The sequence below is a fragment of the Rhamphochromis longiceps genome, linkage group LG6, assembly GCF_057381845.1.
Source record: "Rhamphochromis longiceps isolate RC_006_pf linkage group LG6, R_longiceps_female_GT1.1, whole genome shotgun sequence".
NCBI classification, from domain to species: domain Eukaryota; kingdom Metazoa; phylum Chordata; class Actinopteri; order Cichliformes; family Cichlidae; genus Rhamphochromis; species Rhamphochromis longiceps.
This window is the reverse complement of record NC_140562.1, coordinates 10144605-10155113: the sequence shown is the minus strand read 5'-3', so window position 1 is coordinate 10155113 and position 10509 is coordinate 10144605. Positions and strand designations below refer to the sequence as shown.

Genomic DNA, 10509 nt, shown 5'->3' with positions numbered 1-10509 from the left:
CGCATGTCCCTCTACCCTCTCAGAATTATCCTTACCCCCTATTATCAGCAGAGGCGCTCCTAGTCTGACCATGGCACAAACACCAACCGCTTCATTTGGTATTCGCACATGCAGACTCCCACCTCCACAATAATAGTACAAACCGGCTCGAGCCCAAGTACCCACGACCGTGGCGCTCGCACGCGCTGCCTCTCCTCTTCCTGGAAATGTGGCCTCACACCAATCTGCCGGGATCTCTCCAGCGTCATACTCCTGCTCTCCTGGATCATCTGCAGTAAAATTAAAACAAGTATAATTAGCTTTCCTAGGTGTGAACGGTCCGGGAATGGTGTTATTATCTATTGGGGGAAATAAAGCAGATAATGGAGCACATTTTCCTGTATTTACTGCTCTCCGAGTAAGTCGGAGCATGCAATCAAAACCCCAGGGGTCCTCTGGATACAGAGGTGCCGGTTCAATAAATAAACGTGGGCGTGCTGTAGCGCATGCCACACAATCCGACACCTTTTGCTCTTTTGTAGTTTCAATCAGCCAGTCCAACCACAGGTTGCTGTCCACATATCCTGTGGCACGAGACATCAGCTGTCGGGGTTTCCACTTTGTGTAGTCCATTTTTGTTACCTTAGACACGGAAGGTGGGGCTTTGGTTGATGCGGTGTCGCTGCTAGAGAAATTACAGCTCAATGTGGTGTTGTGGCTAGGTAATTTACAGGGTGGATCTTTAAAGTTTATCTTTATGACGCCCCTCGGGTCTTTCCCAAATACATCTACTCCTAACACTAAATAAAACACTTTATCTTCTTTCCTGTACCGCTGCGGTGTAACCTGCCACCCACCAATAGACATTGTAAGTGGATTTTGTGTGTTACTGAAATCACGCTGGATTGCAAACCCCTCCCAACGGCCCCGTGTATCCCATCCTGGGAGGGTGTAACCGGTCACCATGTCCCACTCCTCACACGGGGTGTACCCCGTGGCGGTGGGTTTACCTACAAGACAAGCATTTGTGAATCTTCTGTCATGACATGTCCACACTTCGTACCCGCGCCAACTGGTCTGATCCTTTCCACAGTCTATCACGGAACACAGATCAAAAGTGAAGGCTGTGGTGGATCCTCTAACGTAATCCACCTCTATGCCTCCATAATACTCCAAACAAGGATCTGGTTTCTCACCTACATCACGCTCAGAGCTGGTCGCCTCAGGGTCCGCGAGAGGAAGAGGAGGTGGATGAGTTCTGTAACTGGGCAACTCACACAACAGAAAAACAGTAGTTAGCACACCAATAGTGATCATAGCTAACACTCCCATCAGTTTCCAGTTCTCCAGAAGCTTTATTTTTACATTAGACTTTTCCTCCCCCATTTTAATACTGGCTAATAACTTGTAGACTATAGCTTTGGGCCTATGGCACTTTTTTTTTTTTTTTAAATTTTAATTTTGCTGTAGGTAATTCTATCTTCTCGTCGGGTGATTCTCGACTTCTTTCTTCAACCTCAGGGGTAGACTACCCTTTGGTCGTTACACAGATCAGGGTATTATTTTTCCCCTTCTATACTAAGATCTGTGTTTTTTGTTGGGGTCACAGCCGTGTCCCCCTTTTTCGCCAAGAGCCTCTCCGATCGCCTAGGCTCCTCCGCCGCTGCACACTGGCTCCAGTGGTACCAGGTGTCGCCTTTGCCCCTCAGCTGGACCGCGTGAGAGGTTCGAGTGGTCACCTCGAAAGGTCCTGTCCACCTTGGCTCGTCCCACTTTCGCTTATACACCTTCAGCCACACCCACTTTGCCTCTGGCGTGGTCACCTCCTTTCCTGTTGGATCTCCCACCTGCGTAGTGAAACTAGAGACAAGAGCTTTTAGTGCTTTAAACTGTTTCACATGTTCAGACACTTTTACTTCCTCTCTCAATTCTCTTACACCTGCTGCAGGGCCTGGAAATTGTCTTCCTGTCAGCAGCTCATATGGAGTGAACCCAGTGCGCTGATTAACGGCGCACCTTACACTCATTAAGGCTATGGGAAGAGCATCAACCCAATTCATGTTAGTCTGTGCACAGATTTTTGCCAATTTGTTTTTAAGATTTTGGTTCATTCTCTCCACTTTTCCCTGAGACTGTGGATGGTAAACTGTACCATATCTATGTTGCAACCCCAACATACATTCCACCTCAGCGAGATCTCGATTTTTAAAGTGAGTGCCATTATCTGATCTTACCTTCTCTGGGAATCCATGCCAAGGGACATAATAATTCACCAGACATTTGATCACTGTTTTGCTATCCTCTCTGCGGGTAGGCCACGCCTCTGGCCAACCAGTCAGTCCATCCACACACACCAACAGATATCTACACCCTCGAACGGCGGTTATCATGTCAGTGTAATCAATCACAATTTCCTGGCCTGGTCTTTCTGGCAAAGGAAACTTACCCATTTCTGGTTTCACGGTGGGCTTCGGATTGTGTTGTCCACAAATCAGGCAGGCTCTCAGATGTTCCCTTACCAGGTTTTTCATGTAGGGATGCCACCAATGACACAAATCCCTTTCCATCTGGGCCACGCCCACATGACCTAACCCATGAGCTTCTTTGATTTTCTCCTGGGCCACTCCTGCTGCGAGCACTGGTCGCCCGTCGGGCCCTCTCCACAATCCTTCTGATTGTACAGCCCCTCTTTCCTGCCACACCGCCTTTTCCTCGGGTGAGGCTCCCCCTTGCGCCTTTTCGATGTCCTCTCGCTTTTGGGCTGGCAGGTCTCCCCATTCCATACCCATACTTACCATTTGTTTTCCTTCCTTATAGCCTGCCGCCCGTTTTGCTTCCTCGTCGGCTGCTCTGTTTCCTTTCGCCACCCAAGTGTCAGAGTCGTCATGCCCTTTACACTTTATGATAGCGACCTCCAGAGGCTCTTTCAGAGCGTCCTCCAGCTGTCTCATTTCCTCCTCATGTTTGATTGGTTTATTTGTGGCTGTTCTGAATCCAGCCCTTCTCCATTGCCCCAACTCTACATGTGCTGCTCCGAAAACATATGCTGAGTCAGTATAAATGTTAACTCTTTTTCCTTTCCCTAATCTCAGAGCTTCTATCACTGCAACAAGCTCTGCTCTCTGTGCTGACTGAGGCCCTTCTAATGTTCCTGATTTTTCCACCAGCAGCTGTTCTCCAACTCCTTTCATCACTGCATAGCCTGTTTTCAATCCTTCACTCGGATCTCTAAAACAACATCCATCTGTAAAGTAATCATCTGCGTCACTCACCGGTTCTGCCCTCAAATCAGATCTTACTTTCTCTTCAACCTCTACTATTTGTGTACAGTCATGAGGTGTTCCCCCCCCCATTTGATCTGCCATGTTAATCCCTTCATGTGTGAAGGTCAAGTTTGGAGACTCCAGAATCTTAGTCAGTCTCTGTTGTCTCAATGGGGTCATTGTAAATGCCTGTGAGTTCACATAGGCCACCACACTGTGTGTTGTGAGCACTTTCAGTGGGTGCCCTCTTACAATGTGAGCCACTTTCTGAATTATTTTTGCTACCCCTGCTGCATGTTGTGTGCACATGGGGTGTCTTTTTTCTGTGTTATCCAGGCCAATGCTGATATACATCAGTACTTGTCTCTTTCCCCCTTTTTTCTGAAACAACACACCATTTACTACTCCATTTGTTTCAGAAACATCAACTGAGAAATCAGAGTTATAATCGGGGATTGCCAAATCTGCTGCACGAGACAGGGCCTGCTTTAATTCAATGAACCGCATTTCAGCTTCAGTGGTCCAGTTGAGATTAGCTGTGAGATCTCTCATGCCGTGTTCTCTTACCAAATCCCTGAGAGGTTTGGTTTTGCCCACATAGTCAGGAATGTAGTGTCTGCTGTAACCTGTGAGCCCAAGAAATGACAACATTTCTTTGACTGTACGTGGCTGGGGGTGTGACATAATTGTTTCCCTCTGGGACGCCAACATGCCCACCGTCTGCATCGCCACCACACGACCTAGAAATGTAACTTCAGTTCTGACAAGTTGGAGTTTTTCTCTACTTACTTTAAAGCCTGTTTTAGCCAGCTGGCGAAGCACCGTCAGTGTCGCTTGAAAACAAGCATCAGCTGTTTTAGCGGCAATCAGCAAATCGTCCACATATTGGATCAGTGTGCATCCTTCAGGTAAAACACATGGAGAAAGAGCATTTTTTAGTACCTGATTGAAAATGCCAGGTGAAAGGGCAAAACCCTGCGGCAGCCGTGTGTAACGCAGCTGCTGGCCCCTGTATGTGAATGAAAAAATATCTCTTAAGGATGGATGCAGAGGGAGACAAAAGAAAGCATTTGCCAAATCTATGCATGTGAACCACCGCTGGTCTGGAGATAAATTAGTCAAAGCTGTGTAGGGGTTTGGTACCGGTACTGTTTGTGTCTTAAGGACAGCGTTTATTGCCCTAAGGTCATGTGCCATGCGATACTTGCCCGTGCCTGACTTTTCAACTGGGAGGATCGGAGTGTTCCATGCAGAGGAAGACGACTCCAGCACACCCACCTGCAGGAGCCCTGAAATTGTTTCTGCAATCCCATTATCTGCCTCTGGACTGTGTCTGTATTGTGAACGCCAAATAGGGGTGTCATCCTTTAACTCAAATGTGATGGGTGAACAAAATGTTAAACCCACATCAGTTGGACCTTTAGACCACAGAGTGTCTGGGAGTTCTGTTAAGCCTTTAACAGCTTCCTCGTGATCAGATTTCTCCCTGCCATGTGTGCGCTTTAAAAATTTGTGCTCTAACACACTCTGATCAGTAGCAGTCACAGAAATTCGATATGTTTTACAACTGGGTGAGTATGAGACATCAGTGAGTTGTGTTTGTTGCCAATCTGTGGCCCTTGTGGCTGTTCTCACCATGGGGCCTAAATCTTTTGCTTGATGACCCTCGTGTACTGCCAAAGACACATGGGGAACCGCTTCATCCCCCATTCTATACCAGCTCATTTTCTCTTCAGGGAGTGGAACAAACGCTGCCACTCCAGCTGTACCAACATAAATGTCCTGAGAGTTAAGCTCCCAAGTTGTCTCATCTAAACACTCGTTAAACAATTCCTCAAAGCACTCAGTGCGCTCGTGATCATAAAACAAGGTCACGTGGTAGGGGTCACGCAAGGGAGAGTAAACAGACATGGACATTATCCAGGGACGCCAGAGTTGGTATTGTGCCAGAATTCCATCTGATGTGGTCAGTCGCGCCCAGTAAATCTGCGCTGTACGTTCACAATCCTCAGATAACAGCCACTGTCCTCTCATTCCTGATTGCAAACAGGACAGCTGTGTGCCATCTCTCAAAGTCACTGTCAATCCATCAGCTCCACACATGATAGTAGCTCCAAGCTTAATGAGCAGGTCCCTGCCCAACAGATTAACTGGAACTTGTGATGAAATCATGTATGAATGTGTTAAGGACTGACGTCCTAACTCCGTCTTTAGAGGGACAGTCACTGGCAAAGTCATGGTTACCCCAGAGAAGCCGATAACACTGATTTTTGTGTCTGTGAGTGGGATGTCGTCAGGAGCCGTACGAATGGTGGAATACGTTGCTCCTGTGTCCACTAAAAAGGGCAGGTTACGTCCATGAACCCTCAGTGGTAACAGGGGGTCTGCCCCTCCCCCTATTTCCAGGCCTCTCTGTGGGGTGTGTCAGTATTGTCCCTGCTGCCCGTATTCCACTGAATACTGGCCTGGTGGAGCCATCTGTGAGTTGGGGGCCGACCATTGTCCACGCCCCCTTCTGGCTGAACGTGGCATGTTGTTGGTGAACGGCTGAGGTGGTTCTGGGCACTCTCGAAACCAATGTCCAGTCTGACCACAGTTGAAGCACACAGTCCCTGGCACATATAAACCTCCTCTTGGCGCACCCCTTTGTCTGCCCATGCCGCCGCCTCCTCCCCGTTGACCACCACGTGAGCCCCAATTTCCTCTACCGACCCCACGGCCACCCCAATTTGTGCCTCGCGCGGGTCCCGGTGTGTCTACTGGCAATGCATTAGGATCAACATCAGTCCCCATTTGTTGGAAACCTTGAGCTACCATTACTTTTGCTATTTTTTCCTCCTTTTTCTTCTCCTGTGCTTTTAGCCTCGCTTCACCCAGCTGTAATTTCAACAATTGCTCTTTCATGTTATCTGCATCCTCATTCTTAGCCATAACCTCATCATGAGCTGTCTGCAGGCGATGCACCAGATGTTTCTCCCACACATGAGACTCTGCTCCCTCCATGTCGGGATTATCAGTCATGGCCACTCTGACCTTTTCGGGCACACCTTTTAACACAGCGTCTCTAAACCACAATTGTTGCATCTCCTCTCTACCAGGATGCTGGCCAGTGTTAAGGGCCCATGTGGCTTTAGCCTGTTCTATGTACTCCCTTGGAGTTTGATCAGGCTTCCACAACAACTTCAAAATTTTAGCAGCATTTGGAGTGGGATATTTTTCACGTAATGCATGAGATATTTCATTCACAACACGGCAAAACGGGATGCTATCAGCCATCAATGCTGTACCTGCTATTTTTTCTATGTCATCCAGTGCTGTGCCTTTAACACATCTGGCCACCACAGCTCTGAAATCACCTATGGCCAGTTGAACACCTGTTGTTGCTCTATCAAATTCTCTCAACCACCCTGCACCTCCGTCTGTAATAGGAGGTAATAACTCAATCAATGCAGTTACATCTCCCACCCCGTATGGCTTGTATTTCATGTGACCCCCAGCGGTCACCACCAGGGGAAATGATCCCGGCAGAGACAAAGTGTCCCTGTCATCCTGGCTCCGACGTGTCATGGGGTGTGGTTTGTTTGGAAGTTTAGGTTTAACTACTCTGCCTCTTCCTGCTTTTTTCTCTAGCTGCTCTATTGTAAAAGGCCTCTTCTAGCTCCGGCACTGCATCTAATTTCTGCTTTTCCCAGACACTTACTGGTGTATTATCATCCAGTGTGCCTGATAACCAGCCCTCGTATGCGTCCCCATCGGGCCCGCACACCTCACCTTTCTCAACCTGTGGTGCAACAACTACTCCACTACATGTCTCATCCTCAGAAATTTGATGACGCTGCTCTAGAGTTATTATAGCTGTTTCAAGCAGCCGCACAGCCCGCTCTTCTTCAGACTCTGCCTGCTGGGGAGACTGTTTCATGGGCGGTGACTGCACTCCGCCACAAGCTCCCTCTTCATTAACAAAAGTGGAGCTTTGTTTTATTGTTTCACCCCTCGGGGGTGGAGTAGGTCGTTTGGGCTCTTTAGATATATCACAATCTACATAGCCTCCTGTCACTTCTAAAACTTGGCCATTTTCACTAGAGAGACTGCCCTGCTCCACCCTCAGCACAGGGTAGAGGGGGGCGGGGGCCTGATAGGGAGGGGGAAAGCCAGTGAGCGATGACTTCACCGGAGAAGCCGGCAGCATCAGCTTCTCAGGCTCCTCCCTTCTCTCCCTCATCCAGTGCTCCACCCCCTGGCATGTCACAGCCCACCTTGTTACACGGGCTTTCTCCTCCTGAATTTCCTGCAACTTTTTCCCGAGTTTCCGCCTGCTCCAAAAAGCAGCCTCCTCTAACTGTGTACTAATGTCCTGTTCTTCTTCCTGGCGCTTCTGTGCTATTCCCAGAAGTAATTTTGCCAACGAACTTCTTGATTCTCCTCTCACTCCTTCCTTATCACACAACTTTTTTACTTTGGCTGCCACAGCTGCAGCCTTTGATTTTTTCTCACCCACGCTGCCAGGTCGCATGACCCTCAGCGCCCGCAACAACTCCTTCACCTGCTCATCAACAGTTTTCCACTCACCCTGCATTTCTCCTCTTTCTATGTCAGATTTAGGACCCGACATATTCACACCACCACACGCTTCTCGCCCTTTCACTCCCTTTTTTTTTTATTTTTAATACTTTAAATGTTTACACCACAGAGTAATACACCCAATTATGCCCGTCTATCTCTATGTGGCTCCGAATTCCCTCTTTATTCTAATTTCACACTCGTCAGGGGACAGGCACACAACAATTTCAACCACTGAAACGAGGAATTCAACCTTTTTATATTTCTTTACTAAATCTAGACTCAACGTTTGTTCGCAAAATGTGTCTTGTTCTAGTCCGGAAATAAATGTGAACCCGTGATTACACGGTCGTTCCAGTGTTATTTCCGTGGCTATGCGGGGGCCCTCACCTCCCCAAGTCACCACCTCAGCACCCGGACAACGCCGGTCCTGGCCACGCGTCCACGGACAGGAGGGTCGCTACTCCATAGGCAAAGTTCCACAGGTACACTAGGCATCAACCTTTGATCCTAAAATGTGTGTTTGCTCTAATGTCCTCCTAATCAAACACATTAACCGTCACTGTCACTGTGTTCACGCTTCACACTCCACACAAAACACACTCAGAGCGCGCCTCACTCACCCTCTCACTCAGTGCGCGCTTCACCCACAAGACAGCACCCAGAGCGCGCCTCGCAGCTTCACACACACTCTCTCACCCAGAGCGCGCTTTGACACTCACACACAACACTTTTCCTCAGCGGGAATTTTACACAGAAACCTCTGAGCTCAACTATTAGATCTTCTGAAAGCACACTGCACCATAGACCAAAATACCCTTTTCTCTGCGATTATGACCGCCACCACGGGGCAAAGTCGCATCATAAAAGTGATGCTTGCATCCCCGAAGTTATACCTGACATCATAAACCAGGTGTTGCTCTGTACTTAAATTTTTACTTTGTATTATGGCCGCAGCCCTTTATACTCGACTGACGCCACAAACCACCGTCAAAACCTCTATCAAATGTACTAAAACTAGCACCAACCACTACTGCACTTCACGGCCGCACCACCGGAACACGCCGTATCATAAACCAAACCTACGGACGTGTTTCGCTCTCGCGTTGCCAGCGTCCAACTGCACCGTGAAGCCAGTATCTGCTTGTCCTTAAATCAACTTCTATTTCATAGCCGGCAAAAGCCAGGACGTCACTGACACCATAAACAAAATAAACAAACCTCGACTTCAATGTACTGAACTAATGGCCGCGTCTTCAGAAGAAATTCTAACGTATTATTGCTACAGAAGCCAGTATTAGACAAAATTAAATGTGGAAGGTAAAGTGGCTGCACTCTAGTCCAACGTAGTATGTTATTAGTATCTCGGTAGAGGCAGATTACTGCAATCTAGACCAACGTAGTATGTTATTAGTATCTCGGTAGAAGCAGATTACTGCAATCTAGACCAACGTAGTATGTTATTAGTATCTCGGTAGAAGCAGTTTATTTAACACACTGGAATTCAGCCTCAACTTATGTTGTTAGTATCTTGCGCCAAAAACCAGACACCGACAAATTTACTGTGAAAATACATGTGACTCAGCGAACAGATTAATTTGGAAAGCCCAATATGCACATTTGGTATAATACAACAGGTTGTGCTTACCTTTTTGTTGTTAGACCGGTCTTCCGTTCGCCTTGCCCCACGATCTCACCAAAGGCCAAATCTGCACCTCCTCAGCACACCAAAGATCCGGGTCACACGGCACCAAGTTGTTGAAAACAAGCAGTTCTTTGAATCTTTGGGCTGAAGGAAGGACAATACTCGGTGTATATATGCTCAATCAACAATCATTTATTTCGGTACAATTCACAATAAGAGCATTACAACGTCCGGACGGGAGAGATGCCTGCAGAGGTTCGACAGCATGTCTCAAAATGGTGGCAACTTTCACAGACTTTTATAGCTAATCCCAGCCCCCCTTTCTGTCATAAAAGCTGCATCTTCACATGTTTTTCTAATTCTTAGTGAGCCTGGCTCCTGACCTTGCCTCCCTGTCTTTCTGTGTGAAACTGGAAGGGGGGTAAAGAATGTGTTTTATCTCTTCTGTTCAGACACCTAGTCTCCCTCTTATGGCCTTCTTCACATGATTCAGCAGTAAAACATTCTCAAGAAAACAGTGTCAGACATTCACAGCTGATCAAGGATACAGAGTAATGCACATTTTGTCTAATGAACTACAAATGATTATGTTTCTTTTATTCAAGAGTATAATAGAGACTAAACTACGTATATAACACACCATTAGAACTAAAGGATAATATATGGCCTGCAGCTGTTAAGCTAATTTACTACATTGACTACTGGTCATAAAATGGCATATGTTTGACTACTAGTCTTTAACAACAACTGTTACATGCATTTGAATGGGAAACTCACCCGAGACAAAGTATAGGTTTTCATTATGTGAATAATTTTAAAATCTTAGCTCAAACGGCTGCAAAACCTGTTCTGTTTGCCCAGCACGGGGATATTGAGTTCTATAAGATAAAGCCATAAACATGGTTGTCTGAGTCTTCTATCAAAAGTTACAGCGATTTATATGAAGTTGTTCAAAAACGCTTTATTTCGCCAAGACAATGCGTTTCTCACTGTTACATGCATTTGAATGGGAAACTCGCCTGAGAAAAAGTATAGGTTTTCATTATGTGAATAATTTTAAAA

At 47.0% G+C, this 10509-nt stretch overlaps 3 protein-coding genes across 6 annotated transcripts; all 3 read right to left on the bottom strand.

Moving 5' to 3' along the window:
• Nucleotides 1-1432: 1432 nt before the first annotated feature.
• Nucleotides 1433-10187, bottom strand: LOC146667500 (protein NYNRIN-like). 4 transcript variants are annotated; one of them, XM_085409194.1, is made up of 3 exons: nucleotides 9673-10187; nucleotides 9451-9591; nucleotides 1433-4144 (listed from the first exon to the last, which is right to left on the bottom strand). In XM_085409194.1, exon 3 carries the CDS (start codon nucleotides 3966-3968, stop codon nucleotides 1539-1541), a length of 2430 nt encoding a protein of 809 aa, XP_085265320.1. In that variant the 5' UTR covers nucleotides 3969-4144; nucleotides 9451-9591; nucleotides 9673-10187; the 3' UTR covers nucleotides 1433-1538. The 4 variants fall into 4 exon arrangements, 1 of the variants encoding a protein (XP_085265320.1); XR_014912070.1 differs by adding an exon at nucleotides 4185-4251 and having other exon boundaries at nucleotides 1600-1839; nucleotides 9451-10187; XR_014912071.1 differs by having other exon boundaries at nucleotides 1600-1839; nucleotides 4032-4144; nucleotides 9451-10187.
• On the bottom strand, nucleotides 4067-5664 carry LOC146667502 (uncharacterized). The gene is made up of 2 exons (XM_085408334.1): nucleotides 4185-5664; nucleotides 4067-4075 (listed from the first exon to the last, which is right to left on the bottom strand). Exons 1-2 carry the CDS (start codon nucleotides 5478-5480, stop codon nucleotides 4067-4069), a joined length of 1305 nt encoding a protein of 434 aa, XP_085264460.1. The 5' UTR covers nucleotides 5481-5664.
• On the bottom strand, nucleotides 5667-6809 carry LOC146667501 (uncharacterized). The gene has a single exon (XM_085409195.1). The coding sequence runs from the start codon at nucleotides 6807-6809 to the stop codon at nucleotides 5667-5669; it is 1143 nt and encodes a 380-aa protein (XP_085265321.1).
• Nucleotides 10188-10509: the final 322 nt, after the last annotated feature.

What these genes read in the sequence shown, in the direction of transcription:
- LOC146667502 (XM_085408334.1), bottom strand. Translation starts at nt 5,480, where the DNA reads ATGACTTTGCCAGTGACTGTCCCTCTAAAGACGGAGTTAGGACGTCAG.
- LOC146667500 (XM_085409194.1), bottom strand. Translation starts at nt 3,968, where the DNA reads ATGCAGACGGTGGGCATGTTGGCGTCCCAGAGGGAAACAATTATGTCA.
- LOC146667501 (XM_085409195.1), bottom strand. Translation starts at nt 6,809, where the DNA reads ATGACACGTCGGAGCCAGGATGACAGGGACACTTTGTCTCTGCCGGGA.